The sequence below is a fragment of the Lissotriton helveticus genome, chromosome 6 (genome assembly GCF_964261635.1).
Source record: "Lissotriton helveticus chromosome 6, aLisHel1.1, whole genome shotgun sequence".
Taxonomy (NCBI): Eukaryota; Metazoa; Chordata; class Amphibia; order Caudata; family Salamandridae; genus Lissotriton; species Lissotriton helveticus.
Genome location: NC_136067.1, coordinates 1,296,936,682 through 1,296,956,447, shown reverse-complemented (window position 1 = coordinate 1,296,956,447; position 19,766 = coordinate 1,296,936,682). Strand labels below are relative to the sequence as shown.

The 19,766-nt window shown below is 42.2% G+C and overlaps 1 protein-coding gene across 1 annotated transcript in view; it reads left to right on the top strand.

Annotated features, from left to right (window-relative positions):
• The window catches only part of POLR1B (RNA polymerase I subunit B), a 330,217-nt gene that overhangs the window by 62,055 nt on the left and 248,396 nt on the right, over positions 1-19,766 (top strand). Inside the window, exon 2 of the mRNA XM_078649044.1 lies at positions 18,672-18,839. Within this exon, the coding sequence (XP_078505170.1) occupies positions 18,672-18,839 (168 nt within the window). The remainder of the gene's footprint in view (positions 1-18,671; positions 18,840-19,766) is intronic.

Here is a 19,766-nt window from a genome sequence, read left to right as displayed (position 1 = left end):
GTGGGGTGGACTCTCTATGGGTGTGTGTTTGTGGCATTTGCGAGAGATTAAGCTATTGGCATTGTAAATGACAATGCCATTTATTTATCTGTTTTCAAAACCAACACATAAATAAAAATGTTGTCATTTACAATGCCAATAGCTCTAACTTTTGCAAAGGCGAAACCGTTGCATTGTAAATGCTTGTTTAGATTGAAGACACACTGTTTTTAAGTAAAGATCTGTCCTGAAGAAGGTGTGATAACAGAACAAAGCACCGAAACGCGTCGACTAAGGATTTTTATTATTGTTCAATTGTTGATATGATATATTTTGTGATTTATGTTAAAAATTATTTATTGTGTATAAAATATTTACTCTGTGACTTGTACTGAATAGGATCTGTTTATACATAGCGGAGTACCTTGTACCTGAGTACACGATTGTCATAAAGTGTTATATAACATGTGTTTTTACAAAAAATGTTTTTAATCAAAACTTTATAAATAAATAAATACTTGAGAGTTGAAAGTAATTTCATTTGTGTGCAGACATAATTATTAGCGTCACTATTAAATACTAAAAAGGTAATATTAGTATGTAGGCCTATTGGTCACAAACAGAAAGTTATTATCACAGAAAGGAATCCTTTTTGATACTGTTTGATACCCAGTCCTTTCTGGTTTTCTGGGAAACTCTCTTTTTTTGAAGTTGGTCCTTTCAGAAACTACACATTAATGCCTGAAGCATAACTCTTGGATACTGACATTATACATGTCAACTATACCTAATTTGGGAGGAGACTTTTGATTGAGTACATCTGCTGTTAATTTAGCCTTGTCCTGACAAAATATTCCTTCACTTCTAAACAGATTAAAGTGCAAATTAAATTCCCTCAGCTTTTCTTCAAATCTCTTACATGTTTCTAAATGTAGGCATGTTTGTGAAAGAATCCTCCAGGAATAAAGATCAGAACTTTGATGCAGTGTGCATTGTCTATGTATTAATGCACATACTGAAATGATTTGGGTGCTTTTGAAAACTGATGTCATTCGCGTTTACGTACCACAATCTATTATGTTTCATCAGTCTGGAAGAACACTAGAAAATGTAATCTAGAATTCAATTTCCAAACCTCATATAATTGCATAGTCACTAAACAAGATCAATCAAATAGGTTGCTGATCATAGAATGGACGTTTGCTTCAGTACAGTGTATATTATTAAGTGTTTATATGGGAATAGATAGTCCCAGGAGTAATATGCTACAAGATCACTATATAGCACTAAGAACATCAAGAACGATTGCAGACTAAGATCAAGCATTGTTAAATCCAAAGCTATAAGTCAGACACTCCTTCGCTGCTCTGAAAAGGTGTGATCAGTCCCGTCGGTGTCTGCCGAGGTTTCAAACTTGGTGGCTAATGTATTTGGTAGCCTCCGCACCTACTCTGTTAGCTGACTGAGTCTCGCAATTTTGTAGCATAATATTTCAATGCACATAGTCCGGGGGAAAACAAGTAGAGACAATCCTCCACTTCAGGTAAAACAACTGCAGGAGCAGTGAACCAATATCTATTACAGCTCTAAATAGGTTTCAATTTTGAACTTGAGCTCAAAAAGAGGGTGGATCATTCAATACGTTCCTAGCAGCTTTGAACGCTCTTTCTAAAACATACAATTTTGGGCCCAAGATCAAAACTTTATAAATAAATAAATACTTGAGAGTTGAAAGTAATTTCATTTGTGTGCAGACATAATTATTAGCGTCACTATTAAATACTAAAAAGGTAATATTAGTATGTAGGCCTATTGGTCACAAACAGAAAGTTATTAACACAGAAAGGAATCCTTTTTGATACTGTTTCTGAAAGGACGTAATAGTGTGTTAGGCCTTGTTCATATGCTAATGTAAATTTCTTATGTTATTTTCTTGTCCTGATATTGCAGTTTGAAGCACATTACTGAAGGAATGTTACAATTTCCTGGCATTTTCTTACGCATTGTAACCTTCTGATGTCGCAATTTGATGCTTTAGCTTGTCAATTACTTGTAGTGATATAGCCCGCGCTCCGGATCCTGCCACAGTTTTCCAGGTTTCTAGAGTGATGTTGCAGTGTAAAGAATGGTTAAAGAGGCTATGTCACAGTTAACATTACTATTTAATAATGGTGCAGCCTGAAAACATAATCACCTACAAGACCTCCCTCTAAATATCTCTTTAAACTGCAGGCAAAAATGTATCGATTGGGATTTAAAATGTACCAGTGTACCAAACTTTTCACTAGAGGACTGACAGAGTATCTCCACAACCTGTGGAGGGTGTGGGGAGAGTTTCACAAATATTGATTCAATTTTTACTTGAAAGGTTGCTAGGTGTGTTCTTTTAGTGTCCGTCTAAAACTTGATGTACAATGATTATTTGTGTCTCACTGTCAATATATATTCTAAATGTTGTTACTACATACCTTGAATGAGACCAACGTCACTGTAGATTGCCCTCCTCTGTCGGGTTCCATGGGAAACACCTGACCGTGTGAAACCTAGGGATCACCTTTAATGCTTACCTGCCTTTTTCACTTACATCACAGAGGTGGAATATTTTCCTTTTATTTATTCTACTGCTTGGAATAGTTCATGGAACGAATATCAGTAGTTACTACACATGCCTTTAATACGTTATATTTTACAGCGCATGTAATACAACACATTCACCAGTACATTGCATTATATTGCAAAACTGAGGGTCAGTATAGGTTCAGTATTCGTTTTTCAGTGCAATTTCTATAGGGAGTTTAAACAGTGTTGCAGCCAAAACTGAATTACACCAAATTTTGCAGGAAGCTAGATCTTTATTAAGAAAGTGTGATTTTTGTGATGTGGTCTAATCCAATTAAGTAGTTTTTAAGTAGTTTTTGAGAAATTAACGTTCAGAATTATAGATCTATTTGTAAGTTGGGCATGTGGGAGTCCCGTGAGCACACAACTAATTGTAGAGCGATATGATTGCAGAGGTGGCTTTATTTTCCCCACTCTGATTGACTAGCCGCAACATGCAGAGAAAAGGTGCGCCCTCCATTACAGGACACAGGAACTATATCCTAGTGTCCTGAACAAAAAAAGGTTAAGGGGTCAGGGTTATGATACCCTGACCCCTTTGACCTTGTAGGGAGGGCTTCCTCTGGGAACCCCTGGAACCAAGTAAAAAAAAAATTGCTTTGCCTTGATCCTGCAGGACTCTCGTGAGAGCCAGCAAGACCCCCTTACTCCTGCTGGGTCAAAAAAAAAAAAAATGGGGTGGGTGTCCATCGGGGCAGGCCCTGTGGCCAACGCCACGCAACGTGGAAGGCTGTGTGTTGGGGAATTGGCAAAATTAGGTATGGTAATAGAGTTTTACTCTACGTTAAAAGTGGCGTTATTGTTGAGTATGGAAATAATATATTACTTTGTCTTAAAAAAAAAAAAACCTGAGCAATTCATAAAAAATCTAAAGGTTAAAGTGACATCGTAGTTAGGTGAACATTTCAGTTAAAACCTCACATCTTAAACTTCACCAGTTGCAGTTACTTGAAGAAACTACAAATTGCTCCCTCAAAATGTACTGCTTATGATCTCACATATTACATTATTTAAAATATCACTGAAATGACATCACTCTGCATGACTGGCCGGTGCACAAGTTATAGTTACATGAGTTAACTATAACTGGTAAATTTCAGATTAACTGTATGTTTCGTCTAACTATGATGTCAATGTAACCTTTGTTTTTTCCCCCCAGTACACACCGGTGCACACCCACACAGGTGCGCACCCACACACGCAGCTTTGTTCGGGGAACCCCCAAAACCAACTTTTTTTTCCATACACTTATACATATATATTTTTTTCTTTTTAAAAGGGGGGGCAGATATATAGGATATATAAATATTTAATAATTAAATATCACTTCCCATCTCTAAACACTTACTACTCCTAAACCTTGCCCTAAAACCTCCTAAATAACAAAAGTATTTATTTTTTTACATACATATCAAAACAATACCCATTCAGGCTTAGAGTGCAGCATAAACTATGCAAATAAGGGAGCAGAGAACTCTCAGTAGTTCTCAAGTTTAGGTGGAGAGCAGCTCCCATATAGAGCGACTCACTACACCACCAACACTCTGAATCTGCTCACCTCAAATGTTTGTATTTCTAGCGAAGTTGTTAAGCATAGGATTAGCACAGTGCAATCCACATCGAGCTAGAAAGGGACAGTCTTTTGCCATTTCAGCAGAGAAACTCTGCTTCCTTTTTTGCATAATTTGTGGCACTCTAAGTCTGAAAAGATATTGTTCTGTATTCTACTGAGTGCTACCTTGTGTGTGTGTGTGTGTAGATATATAGATCTATATCCAAGAACTGCAGCACTTGGCCGATCCACCTCCTACGATACCGGTGCCAGTAGCGGTGGCTGCAACGGCTATAATTACGGCAAGAAGAATTATTTCAGGCAATCCAAAAGGAAAACAGCGGCACACGAGATGACAGCACAGTAATTTTTATGTGCACAAACCACGCGTTTCGGCAAAGCGCATCGTTTGTGTGCAAATTAAAATTATTGTGCTGTCCTCTGGTGTGCCGCTGTTTTCCTTTTGGATTGCCTGAAAGAATTCTTCTTGATCTAGATATTTATATAGTTCCTTTCCGTAAGTAAAGAAAGTTTTGACACTCAATGCAACACTTCCAAGTTTAATATTTCTCGAGCAAACTGTTACAACAGCGGTCACTATATATATATCGGTCCTGCATTGTAAAGTACCAAAAAATAGCCTTTACCTGCATGGTAAAGGTGACATTTTTCATAGAACAGCTTTGTTTCAAGTTGTGGTATTTCGTGGATTTGAGGCCTTAAAAAGGTCAGTGGATGTACTGCTGTAGCTCTAGTATGTGGCTGCAAGGCCTAATGTCTAAATTTCAAGTATCTATAGCTCTCCAGCCCTGGTATGTGGTAGCAGGCTTTAATGTCATTACATTTTCTAAATTTCCCCATTATAATAAGTCTTGCAGGATATAGCAACTCTAAGTTACCGAGCTTTGGAAGGGAGATCTGTCTCGTGGCTCATAGTGAAGACAGTGTTCCCCTGCATTGGGGTTCTAGAAGTGAGGGATAGGTCATGAAGTCTTCAAATTGTGAGATTTTAGAAGCCACGGGGAGAGGGGAACGGGCGTGGGGGGGGGGGAAGTCAGGTAGAGGGAGGATTTGTAAAGGATTTTGGGGAGGATTTACATTTTTAGCATGGCTATTCTTGGCAACCAAGAGAGGGCATCTAGACTCCATGAGAGGGTGAGTGCTTTGATAGACCTACATAGGGATTTAAGGTTGATCCTCGTGCATTCATACAAGTCTGTTGTCAACATAATCCACAAGTAGGTTATTCTTGTTTATGCCCATTGAAAGGGGTTCTTGCTTTGCAGTATGGCGGCCAGGTTTTTGCCTCCGGAGATTAGTAGATTCACTTTTAAGGCCTGGTACGGCACAGTACTCCTCAAGAAGAGGTATCAGTTCTTGTATGGATTTGATGTAGTAGGCTAGAGACACAAAAGGCATCATAAATAAAGGCTGAGACTTAAAAGATGTCTTGATGAAAAGGGATACGCTGATAACCCCCCATTCTTCTGTATCCTTTGGAGAAAAGTCCTCAAATAGAGGCCAAAGAGCATCAGAGAGTGAAGACATCTCTGTCTTGAGCCTCTCTGAATCAACGTCCCCAGGGATTTATAACCATTCACATACTTCGTGGCCCATGGGGAAGCGTAAAGTGTATCGACCCATCCCCGAAAGAATTCTACAAAGCATGACCTGACCTGGGTTGCCTTCACAATATCCCAATTGACCCTCTTCTATCCTTTTTGTCCATTGATGGACAACTTCACAGCTTCTTTGTGATGGCTCTGTGCCAGGTTGATAACGTGATGAGCTTGTTTAGTGATGTTGCTTGTTGATCCGGATGGACACAGCCATTGTAGTCTGCTTTTATAAGGAGTAGTAGAGCCGTTTACAGTATATTAGTGAGCATTTTGTCCATAAGTTTGGTGTCCATGTTCAGTTGGGATATTGTTCTGTTCGACTGGCACTTATAAGTGTCTTAATGCAGCTTTGCAATCAGAGTCTTTGTCGTTCCGCCCAACGGAGAACATGCTACATAGTCTGCATATGACATTGATGACTTCTGCAAGTGGGGGGGGGGGTGGCTAGGAATGGCGTTAAGTGCTTGTAGAAGGATGCAGTGAAGCCATCTGAGCCTGGGGCCTTGTTTAACTTCAACTACTTGATGACCATTGGTATTTCTGACACCTAAATAGTTTCCTCTAAGTCAGCCCTGTCTGTGGTTGAAAAAGTGGAAGAGTTGCCAGCTGAAGGTAGGCCGATCTGATTTGGCTTCTAGGCCAGGGGTGATGGTTGTACATAAGTTCCTGTAGAAATGTGAAATAAAAGCATGGTTTCCCATCCTCATTCTGCCTGAGGTGTCCTGAATCTTCATTAGAGCGTTTTTAATCACAGATGAGAACTGTTTGTATATGGCAGTTGGTGTGAGTAAAGCTTGAAAGAAGTAGTAGGACTATAAGGCCTGTCACCAGTTTAATCTATCGGAAGGTTCCATAAACCATTGTAGCCCGCCCCAAATACTGATTAGTATTGGTACTTCTTGAAAGTGTAATGGTAACACATATCAATATGCTGACGTTCAATATGTTTCAGAAATTCTCATTATCTTTTACCATGTTAACACCCTACATAAATGCTTTTGGGGCTTGTTTGCTCCTTGCACATATAACATGTGACCATTCTACAGGATGACTGAATGCAAAAAGAGAAGCTTTGTGATTTAGAGAATGCTGAAATGGAATACCTACAATTGAACTAAGGTTCCTAATATGAGAGTCGAAATCAGATGCTCCTTTATTGATAATTTTTTTAATGTATTTTTTAAAATAATAAATGTGATGGTTTTGTCTATCCTAGTTAAAGGAGATGGGAATCACTTTCTTTCCTTTCCCAAAATGCCCCAAACAAACATCATTTTACATTGTTAAGCTGAAACATAAGCGTCTTTTCTCCAGAAACCAGGATAACTGGCAGCTCTTAATTTTAGACATGCATGTGCTATGAATATTAACAGATGACTTGTTGATTGTCCTGTTCTTCAGATCAGAAGCTGAAATAAAGATATGGGTTTAACTCCATGGTATTGTTACAAGTCTTTTGGGATCTTACGTGGTGACCTTTTTATACAATTTGATTTGCTATAATAATAAGGGTTGAGTTCATTAGAAACAACTATTTCTTCACCATTCTATGACACAAAACATAATGCAATAGTACCACCATTCCACGTCCCCACACTTCTATCAATTTAAACACAGTCACCTACATGTGGGGCAACCTATTGCACTGATCAAGAATAGGTCAAAACTACGACTATGTGAAGACCTTATTAATACTACATTGACTTCATATGGCCACAGATCTGGTCACATATATGGCACGTTTCAGTTGGTAACAGTTGTTCCTCTCACTGATGTGAGATACTGTTGTATTGGTAAAAGACATGTGACATGATGGTACGACATTTGTTATTCAATTGATCTTTACTTGTGGCTTCCTGTTGTCAGTTTAAGCAATGCTACTTTCTGCAAAATCTTCCTCCGAGTTGCCTGGCATTATGGGTAATTCAGATTTCAGGGTGATCTAAATATCCCTTAGTCTTAAACTAACATACGTGGGTAAATAAAAAAAAAATATAGTTTCATTCACCCCCAATATCCATGAATTAGATTTTTTGTTATCAAGTGATGTGTATATGACACATAGTTAAGACTCTCTCAGCCGCAGTGTAATTGCTTTCTATAGGTATCGTGGGCTTTTGAACAAACCTCAAGTTATGTGCTTGTCTGCGATAAGAAGAGTCTCTTGAACCTAGTGGTATATTATTTTTGGGGATCTGCCATCAGTGCAAATATTTAAAGGTGTTCCCTAAAAACCTGTGTCACAGCAAGGAGCACGGCACAGTTTGGATACTTTCATAGCATAAGGGGGGAAAAAAAACAAAATACCATCTGACTCCTTGCTGGGGCACAGATGCGCAGCTCTATGCCAGCTCTTTGCCAGAGGAAGGATCCAGACATTGTTTACATTTTTTTTTTTAGGGCTAGGAAAAAATCCAAACAGTCACTGACTCCTTTCAGGTCACAGGTGTGCGTATCTGTGCCTGGGCGAGAAGCTAAGAAACAAGCCCTAGGGTGACTGACTCCTGGCTAGGACACAGACACACAGCTGCTTCCTCTTCTCTTGGTTCTCTTGGGCAGAGAATCATTGAGAGACAAAAGAGCAGTGTGAAACAACTGAATGCTGGAGTGGTGATTGGAAGGGGAGGCAGCCTCCACTTCCTTACTCATTTTTTAGGGTGAGCCTGCGTGGGCTGCGCACATGTGCAGTCTACCTGGCGAGATTCTATGTTTTTAGGTAGCTTTGAGTATCGGGCTTTAAGCCCCGCCCCTCTTTCCCATTGGCCGGCGTTCTAAACGGTGGCCAGCGATTGGGAAAGAGGTTTCTCTGACGTAGACTTTTCTCTCTGTCAGACGGCCCACTTGGACGGGCTTGTCTGACTTCCTCCCTGCCGTAAAAGGTTTGTTATCTTTATGGGGCCATGTGTTTCAAACACATGGCCCCATAAAGACAAGCTCCGTGGCGTGGTTATTTTTGCATCTGGCTTTGCGAGATGTAAAAATAAACCATGGCTGCCTGGTGAGCGCTTGTTTCTTTATCTTTTCATCCAAAACCTTTCATCTAGGACCTTTCATACCTCTGAGCAATGTCCCTTGCTTTGAAAATTACACATTTACTGAAGTGAGGGAGTCATTCCCAATGGGAAACGCAGAGCAGTAGCTCGTATTTTCCAGGGCGTACCCCCTGTCACGTGCCGGTGGAGCAAAGGTGAAATCAAAGATGGTCTGGAAGTCATGCTGAGCGTCCCGAAGAAAGCCAACGACTCCATGCACGTCAGCATGCTGGAAGGTATGGAGGGCCGCAGGGAGGGAGGGGGAATGTATACCTGCGTCTTACAATCTGTGCTTGCAATGACTGTGGAAAACTGAGCGCTGAACTGCAGTTCGCACAATGACCTTGGCAGTGTGTGTGTTAACAGACTGAGCTATGTATTGGCTCAATATGTGTGAAAGCCGCCCTTCTTTGAACAATGCATGCGTCCTCTATATAGCATTCGATTTCACGATCTATACACAGTGCATCACTAGTGACCGCCCCCAGCCCCATGGCAACACAGGTAAAGCATTATACGTCGAATAGTGTTTCGGAATGGCTTGTGAACGAGTTGTGTTAACAATGCCGTTAGGGCGTGTGAGTGTGTATGCAGTTGTGGCAGCTTTCTTTGTAAGCGCCTGTGGCATGTAAACAATTTTCTCGGCACTTGTGATCAGATTAGTGAAGAGTAGGTGAGATTGAAGGTGTGCATGCCTTTAAAGAACAACATTTATGACTTGCCTTATATTTCCCCCAGTAGATGTGCCAGCCTGTAAACCCAGATTTATTTTTGACGTTCAACGGTACAATCAGTCTCCTCATGTCGGGAGGTGGGGCAGGGTGGTGTGGCAGAGTCTTCTTCATAGATGTACTTTGTTACTGGTGCGCCTTCCATCTGCTCAGTATCCCTAACCCTGCATCATACATCGTTCAGCCTTGGGGCCTTGACTGCCGCCAGGTGTTATGCTTGTAGAATAGTTTGAACGATCTGTATACCCCCAGAGGCCATCTTAAGTCTGAGTGCTGGATCGATGTCAGATTTTCAGGAAAACCACTCAATTTGTAAATGACTTGCATATACAGTAATTGCAGGCCGAATTATTTAATGTAAATAACGGAGACATCCGGTCTGGATCTGAACCTCCTGGTCTTCCGTAGGCTCCCCTACCTACTTAGCAGGTTTGCTCCAATATGCAGGCAAGATTTTAATGGCAGGCATTTAATGGCCAGCACTATGCCCTGGACAAACAGCAGTGGAACCTATACGGGGTCATGATGTGAAACAGCTTTTAAATTCCCATTCATATTCCATTTTATTGGCTGCCGATGAAGAAGTTTGCCCTAGGTACAAGATAAAGGAACACTGTGTCTAAGTGTGAATGAGTATCCTACTTTTGTGTAAGCTCCATAGCACACCAGGGTGCTTCTCAACTTTCTCTGTGAAAACCATAGTGTAATTCCCCAAGGAACCAGGATCTTTAAGTAGGTTGTTTGTGGCAGAATAAAACAAGCATTAACAATGCAATAGGTCTCGCCTTTCATTAAATTAAAGCCATTTGCTTTACTATACAATACCATTAGCAAAGCAAATGGCTTTAACTTAATCAAAGGCGAGACCCATTGCATTTTCTTTGCTTGTTCTATTAGTTGAGCGGCGGGGAGGGTGAGAGGAGCTGAGATGCTCCTTCTGCCCTCTTCTTCACCTTTCTCTCTCCAACCAACAGCAACTCATGGATCAAGACGATGGGCATGGCTAACAAGCTGCTGGGGACTGTAATAGCTGTTCTTAGCCCCTCCAGTAGCTCGGGTTTTAGATCGTCCTTGGAGGAGCTAAGAAATCCCTTCCCATCTGACATATATGTGCAACATCTTAAACAACATCACATGTATGTCACTACGCACCCAGAAGTGAGAAATGGGCTGCCTCATTCTGGAGTTTTCTGGTTCTCATCAGAGATTGGCTACTGGCAAACTCTCCCAATCCCTCTCCATGAAGAGGAGTTTGTCCCCTCTTTGCCCCTGTAACCTATATACAGGTCATAATCACATCCTGGAGATACCCTTTAACATATTCATACATCAATAGGCCAGCAAAGGGTTTAAACCACATCAGCACAGCCCATGTAGTTTCCTGTGTCATGAAATGTTCCTTTGTACATCCACGCCTCATTTCTTGTACTTGCCTATTTAGTTAGCCTATACAATGAGGATTCTTCATTTGGATCCAGGTATTTCAATGGAAACTCAGCAACATTGGCCAATATATTTGTCCTTTATTTTCTCACCTTTTTGACCTTCAGTCGGTTCGGCGGGCTTGAGTTGGATTCTGCTGGTTCAGGTCCTATTCTGCTCTACCTTGTGTGTTGTTTAATACCTAATATTATATTAAATATGCTACAGATATCCTGCCCTTTCTTAGCAGTTCTTTTTAGGTCCAGCCTTTGAGATAGCTTTCTCTGTTTCATCAGGCTATTGCTTTTCCAGACAATAGTACATACGGTCATACCTGGAGGATTTGGTGTCTTCATCCATTAGTCCTATATTTTCATTCACACTTACTTTCACCCACTACAGCATGGGGCAGTAGATAAGCCAACTTTATCAGTTGGCTCCCTTCACATTGAGTAACCACACGAAGCCTGTGCACATAGTTTACATCCGCATAAAATAGTTCCTTTTTATTCATTAACAAAGCAGTGTCAAAGTGTGGTTATTTGATTTATATTAACTTTAAATACTAGCATTTTATTTTGTCTGCGCTTCCGGTGTCCAGTTGGATTGCCGTTTATTTTCCATCTCCTTTTTAGGTCTCGCCTGAGCCAGCGCATGTGGTGCTCTGCGAGACATTTACTAAGCGGGTTTTTAAAGTGCTACCAAAGAATTTTGCCTGCCACCAGCGCGAGGTTACGCATGCGTGCAACAGCCATCTAGCATTCCTCTCGCTCTCCCATCCCTCAACTCACGCCCCTCCCCACCACAGAGCGCATCTCGCGGGTGCTTTTGACAACTCTCATGCACGCAGCCGCCATTTGGCACTCCTCTCGCTCTTCCATGACTCAACGCACGCCCCTCCCCTACCACTGAGTGCGTCTCGCGCGCACTTTTAAAATGGAGACAGCAGCGCTTCCGTGCCTGTTCCAACCATTCAGATCGGCGGCCGATGTTCTATGACGTAACGCAGACATTGAGACAGCACCATAACTCGACCAGTTCCGCCTGGGAAAACCTGGCTGTCCCTACCAGACTTGTGTGTCGCACTTAGGATTGGCGGAGGTGTTCTGAACGCTCCAATCATAGGTCAAGTTTCATACCAGTATCTCCCAGTTGGCTCTCTGAATATGCTCGACTGTATGATTGGTTATTATGCAACCCGGAAGTGCCCAAATTACGAACACATGATATGCGTTAAAAGATCAACATTGATTCGGACGACGGATGCTAAATTCATGGACGGTTTGTGTAAGTAGCGGACACGTGTTCATTTTGTTTGTTAGTGGTGGTAATCATCCTAGTGCTGTGCTGTCCGCTGTAGGGTTGTTTGGGTGATGTCTCTCCTGTGAGTGGGGGGCCTCCCGTCCCCAGGGTTCCCGTGGGAATCCCACCGCATGTTTAAGGATCTAATCCTTACATACAGCATAGATCTACACTGCTCAACTGTTTTGCTCCGCTCTTGACATACTAAATAGATATGTCAAATCAATTGTTTCATCATTTTAAAGCATGGCCTTTTAAACTACATTTTAAATTTTAATTATTTTAATTAATAGTACTTTTTTTTTTAGGTTTGACTGTCACTGTTTAATAATCGCTCATACTGATATTCTACCTAAAGCCAGATCGGTGTTCATTTATTCATGCATTCTTAGTCCAAGGTTTGTAAGACAATACTCAGATTTCATAGCTGTTGCATGGCTAAACACTTATAAGGTCCCAAAAGCGTCGCCAACAATATATTTAATATACTTACTTAAAGGGCTCTTTAGCCACCTCTCTTCATCCATTGGTCTGTTATTGTAATTCACATTTTGCTTCCCTTCACTACAGCATGTGGCAATGTATTAGCCTTCTTAAGCCACTGATTACATTTACTTCAGTTACTGGATTTTGCTCTTTCACAAGGAGAACATCAACGCACAAGTTAAATCCCTTAAGTGCCAGTGTATTGTTTTTACTTTGATGAATTCAGTGTTGTTTTTGTGTGAGCACAGGGCACATTCCATCTTTGTCAGATCCCAAATCCTGCTAATGTTGTTGTAAATTCCCCTGGAGTAGTCTTGTTTTATCTGACTGCTGCTATTTTCACCTCCGCTCACGTTCGCTCTGAATATAAGCTAATCAGTATGCTCAATCTATCTTGCGGTCTTTCCTTCTCTTCTTTTATTCTTTCTTCCTTCATTCTTGCTTCCCCTCAATCTTGCTTGCTTTTTGTTTTCCTTTCTTTCCTTTCTTCTTTTGTACCTTTTTTTCTTTGCTTCCTTCTTTTAGGTAGAGCCTAGAGGTAGCGAGCATGCGAAGAGTACTGTAATCCCTCTGTGGAGTTTAAATCCACCCACCACACTCCCACCACTTTTTCATTGGTTGCTTTGTCTGCCTCTCTAAATTCCATAGTTTTCCCTCGTGAATAGCGTACATTTGTCCCGCCATGTGGCTGTTTTGTTCCCACCCGGCGGACTGCCCCTGCTATGTGGATCCTCTCAATATGGGCCATGTGTTTTGGTCTGCGCACTACTTTTTATTTTGCCTCGGCTTGTTTTGTAACTTTCTTGTTCTGAACTCTGCTGCTATCTGTCCCTGTTTACTTTGCGCCTGCCCCCCTCCCGTTGTCCGTGTTCACTTTGTTTCCTCCCCCTCCTGACATAGCTTGTGTTGCCTTTCTAATCCCCCTCCCTTTGTCCGTGTTGTCTTTCTTTCCGCCCCACCTCCTGTTCTCTGTTACTTTGCTCCCACCCCCGCCTGTTGTCAGTGTTCACTTTGTACTCACCCCCTCCCATTGTCCATGATCACCTTGTTCCTGCCCCCTCCCGCCGCACTTTGTGTTGCTTTCCTCCCACCCCTCTTCCCGCCGTAGTTTGTTGACTTTTAAACACGTTTGTTTGGAATTCTGACAGTGAAAATGTCTAATATGAACCCATTCCACTATTATGTAACTGGTTTTTATTCACACCGCTTATATTTTCCTGGTGTTAAAATGTTTGTCCTCTCACCATATATGTGTGTAAAAGCCCCTGGGCATTTGTTCTTGCTGTAAAAAGAAAAAACCCATAAAACGTACCATTGCAATAAAAATAATCTTTTAGAAACACGATGGTCTAATTTACAAAACAAATTACCCAGTACTGGGTAACAGTAATAAGGATGCAAACTTTGTAAAGCGCCTAGACTAGACACTGGACAGGTGGTGCTTACTGTACACTGTCTCAGACATTATTACTTGGTAGTTGTTCATTTAGATTGCTAGAAACGTCCAGACCTTCCAAATGCAATACCCCAAGAACTTCCTTTTCATAGGATAGTCATGTACACGTCACAGCTGCATTACATTGGTTTTTAACACGTGCACGTAATCAATGACGGAGACTCCCTGTGCAAACAGAAACATTCCCCCCTTGACCTCTTATTGAGATCACTTTATACTTTCTTTTAAGACCGAAATGTTTAAGCTGCAATAAAAGAAAAATAACACATCGGTGCCCAAAATGTTTAGAGGATGATACTGCCCACTGCCACTATTGGTGCCAGCTAATGCAGGTGCCAGCAATTGTTTTTTGGGCTAACACTACTCGAGACTTTTGTCATTTTCTTTTCATCTCGCACCCTCATCTGTCATCATCTCTCTCCCCCTTCAGCCCACTGTTTCTACTTCTATTTCCCCCCTGCCTCTTTCTCTCGTTCCTCGTTTCTCTCTCCTCTATTCCATCTGGGTTCCTTCCTGATTCCTCGCCTCTTCCTTCCTTATAGCGCTGCCCTCTTCACTCTGTTAGGTCCTATCCTGTTTCTCAGTTTGTCCCAAGCTTTGCGCTCCTCCCTGGCCTCTGCTTCCCTCCCCCTATCTTTCTATCTCCCCATTCTCTACTTTCAATCTACAATGTCCTTTCTATCCTCTCTCTAACTTCCCTCAGATACGATTAGCGTTGACAAAGTGCCAGGACCCTCACCTGCCAAGGCCCTGGTGAAGTGAGTGGCACGCTTGAAATTCCTTCCTTAATAACAATCCTAAACAAATAGGTTTTGTTGTAATTTGCCAGAAAAGGGATGCTTAATAGAAATACAGGGCCGGATTTACGAAGAGTTGGCACCAGGGTAATTTATTCCGAAGTAACATAAACAAGTGCAAACTCTTGCACGGGTGTTTACTTTCCGTGCAAAAGGCAAAAGTGCCCTTTTCTCCATGCAATTTGCGCTTTTTAGGTCTCGCGACCTATCGATGCGCGCATGCGCATCGAGCGGAGCGAGAATTCAAGTGGTGAAAACATCCTGAAACCACCAGCTTTTTGCTGGCGTTTTCATGGCGTTTTCGTGCAGTTCATGTGAACCACGTGAGCAACATGCACGCACATTCACAGCCAGGGCTTCTCCTCCCCTAATTATTCATGGCCGGCCGCAGGCCGGCCGTACTTTCAGTTTCCCGCTTCTCCTCCCCTAATCATTCATTCCCGGCCGCTCACAGCACATCAAAGGGCTTCGCCCAGCGTGCGCTCTGCATTCTCTCCCCAGCCAGCTTCCCCCAGGCCGTGTTCCCTCATCCCTTGCACCCCCTCCAATGATCGCACGTCACGACCAGAAGATTTGTTTTTTTATTTAGACCAACCTCGTACAGCTCCTGCCTTGACTTTTCTTGCTCCGTCTCTTCCCCAGTGTCTTGCTACCTCTTGTATTTTGTTTGCTTTTGGCACATGCACAATTGTCATCTTTGCCTCATGCAATGTAACGTTTGCTTTTGTAACACGTCCACTTGTTTTTTTTATTTTTTTTTATTGTGCCGTCAGCATCAGATTTGCCAAGCTTTATAGCAAGGGCTCAACCCGCTCCGCTATCTCAGTACTATCTGCAAGGCAGCCCCTTTAACCGACTCCAAGGTCGCAAAATAGATTGCATCCCCCGGGCGCTTCCCCGCCAAATCTTAAAAAATGACACTTCCCCAAGAATTATCACACGTGAAATGCACAAGAGAGAACGGAGTCTCCTAAGCAAGCAAACTGCCCCTCATTGCCGCTCTTTATAGCGCGCAAAGGGGCCGGTGGCTGCAGCGAGGAGCCCCGCTCCAACCAAGGGGCAATATGACACGGAAAGGAACCGCAGGTCGGGCAAGTCGCTAGTGCCCCGAACAGAGACATAGGTATCACAGGTCGTGTCGACAAGCATTGGCATAGCCAATAGGTCTCGCTTGTGGGACCTTATAAGTATTTAGTTACAAGGATATTGTGCTGCAAAACAAAATACTTATAAGGTCCCACAAGCGAGACCTATTGGCTATGCCAATGCTTGTTTGTGATTTGTGCCACTTTGGGCCAATGAGGCGTTTTTGGGGTGGATTAGTTCCAGCACCCATAGTTTTTGACACACGGTCAGATCTAACAAGATAGCTAGATTGTGCGTTGTGTAAAAAATAAAAAATAAACTCCTTTAAGTATGAGAAATATTGTCATTTAACAACTTTTTGACAGACTAATATAAACAAGCACTGGCAATGCCAATCGGTCAAGTTTGTATGAAGGCTGGTTGGCATTGCCAGTTACTTTTCTACTTGTAATGTCTATGCCTCTGCCAGGACAATCTAATGGGTGGCTACAGAGCAGTACATTTTAATGTCAACTATGCAGTGACAAGATGATCACTAGCATTCCAGATGCAATGACCCCACATCCGAGGAAAGTGAGTAGCTCACTGTACCCGCTACGTCGGGCGGGCGGCCTGTCTGTCTGTCTGTCTGTCTGTCTGTCCAGTCCATATTCCAGAACCTCTCTGCCTCCCTATTATTGGGTACGCCTCATTAGCAGCAACCTTTCTGGTTTCTCATACATGGTGATTTAACTGAGATTCTCTTCTTCCTATGGTACCTTCACAACAGCATCTTATGTTGGCAATACATGTCCAGAGCCACTAAGTTTCTTTGCATTAATCATTAGCTACTTGTTGCAGCGCATTTCATGCAGTAGTTTCTTTCTAACTTGGCACTCACCGTGATTTTAGGTACAAATAGAGCAATTGAAGGAAATTAGGTTTCTAATGATCATCACTACAAAAAAGCAAGAATTTGCAATGCAATCGGTCTTGCTTTTGCAGGAGTTTGAGCTATTAGCACTATAAATGACAATGCCTTTTATTCATGTTTTAAAAACCGAAACCTAAATATTAGGCATTGTCATTTACAATGCCAATAGCTCAAACTTGCGTAAATGCGAGACCTATTGCATTGCAAAAGCTTGTTTATTATTATTATTATGTGTGGGATTCCATACGAGGCTTGGTTCAATGCGCCATGTGTACCTCCCTGTACATGCTTGCAAATCCGGTAATTCCTTAATAGGCTCGAGCAGAGATTTACCTCCGAGGCTGCAGTTATGTTTTGTTTTACCCTTGTGACTTACGGAGCGCAGAGCGAAGAGACTCTCTGGTGGGGCAGGGGGCACATTATGCTGCTGAAAAAGACAACATTTCAAGCCCAAAGGGTATGACCACTGTCTCTGCATTTTATTATTTTTAGGTGGCGCATTAAAAAGAGGTAAATACAATAATGTAATTAATACACCCAACCTCCATGTGAAGATCATTGGGATTCTTACCCCACGGAGAATAACCGAATCATTCTTTGTTCGGTCCTATCGGGAAATAGAATAATTATTTGTGAACAAACATTTTCGAAATTACTAGTAGTTAAACAGCTTTTGTGTGATTGTATTGTAAATTGATATACAAATCCTCACTATTCAAAGTTGAACAAGCATACATGCCCTGAAACCATTTGGAAGTGAGGAGAAGCTGCAGTCATAAAGTGACCCGGATATCGTTATGATTAACAGCCGCAATGAAATGGTATCACCACATTTACAATTCTTCCTCCTTTACAATGGCGGGTGCTTTATCATGTTTTAGCCAGCGCTACCAAGCACACTGTAAAACAAATGCCACTGTCCGCCATCAAACTCCCCATCTCAATGAGAGAGGGGTGGAGTCAGATCAGAGTGCGCTACCTATCCGAGGGAAACAACCATTTCCAAAGCAATAGGTCTCGCATTTACGCAAGACCTATTGCATTAGAAATGGTTGGCCTCACAGACAGCGGGAGGGAGGGCGAGCGGAGGAGGAGAAGGCACGGACAACGGGAGGGCAGGCACATGGGTGGAGAAAGCACAGACAATGGGAGGGAGGGCTGGGGGTGGTGGTAAAGAAGGCACCAAAGCATGTCGCAAGAAGATAGTGCTCAAAGTCTAAATAACACGTACGTGTACCAACCGAAGTAAAGGGGCCAGTCGCCATGGGAGGTGACAAATGAAGAGGAGGCTGTACTAAGGAGCTAACAAGCCTATTTACGAATCAGAAGCCAGCATTTAGGACAGACAAGGGCACAAGCCAATGGCAAATATGGGCGGAGAGTGGGCTGGGATTCTATTCACTACTCTACCACAACAAGTCTCGCAGCTCATGCGCGCTGGCTCTAGGCTCGTCCTAGAAATCTAACCGGAGTTTCCATTTAGGTGAAACACAGTAGGGACGTCTTGCGGCCCTTTAGTGCAGGCTGATAGTGCCGTAAGAGTAATTTAGCAGTATAATACAATTTTCATTCTTTGTAGTTCGAAAATGTTGGAGTGGGGGGTGGTGTATTTTTTTTGTCTCTAATGCAACGACTTGTATTATTGGGCTTTGCTCACTGAGTCTAATTTAATTGCAGGCGATTCCTCCTCTGGAGTTTGTTTTCAAGAATGAGCGTATTACGTTGGCGATCGTTGATGCCATGATCAGCCCTCCAGTGGTACCTAAAGGGAGTATCTGTCGAGAGCTGAAGGTGTACCCTGCCGAGTGCAGGGGCCGCAGAAGCACCTATCGTGGGAAGCTAACTGTGAGTTGTTGTGGATATTACGGAGATGTTTTGTTTGTGTCTGGAATGCTACTGAAGCCATTTTGGTTTTCTCATAAAGAAACTTGTTTGTAGTAACACACCACCTTAGTGGTTTCCGTTGGAGGTACATGAGAAGAAAGATTGGGATTAACATAAATGATGAAGTTTGTTAACTAAGCATCAAATGTTTGTTTGCTGTTCACCCTAATAATATCTTCGTTAAAATACGTTCTGGATGGTGTTGTAAAGCTTTTAAATTCTATGTTTTATGTCGCGTTTTCTTGAAAAAAAGAATAAATACATATATTATTTATACCAACAATATATTTTTTTATTAATAACTTTGGTGCTATTCAATCTGCACAAAACGTTTCCCCCCTCCCAAAAAATATCCCATACACTTCTGTTCTTTAATGGAAAGTTTGCACCGATCCATCAAGTGAAGTCCAAGAAAAAGGGTTGGGTCCCAAACGTGCAATTTCCCATGTTAATACTCGTATAAAATATGGATTCTGATTTAGAAAAAACTGCTACATGGAATTACACCAAATTTGGCAAAACGTTAGAACTTTACAAAGAAAACATGCTTTTTAAAAATTTGCTGTATATCCGTTCAGCCATTTTTGAAAAATATGAAGACCATTAAGATGATGGACCAACTTCAGTCCTTCCGCCATTGTCTCGTATTTGGGACCACCCGCCTACAAGGTGGTGGTCCCACAGAGCAAATTACGATGCGACCGCCACCGTGGCAGTCGCTTTGCCCATGTTTTGTATTGCAGCGGGTGCTGAGCTCTGCAGCACCCGCTGCAAGACAAAACAGACCCACTACAATTATCTCTGCACTACGTGGCAGGCACCATGCAGTGCCTACCACATGGTGCAGGGGTATGTGGGGGCCCCCTAACACCCAAAGTCATGGGCCGG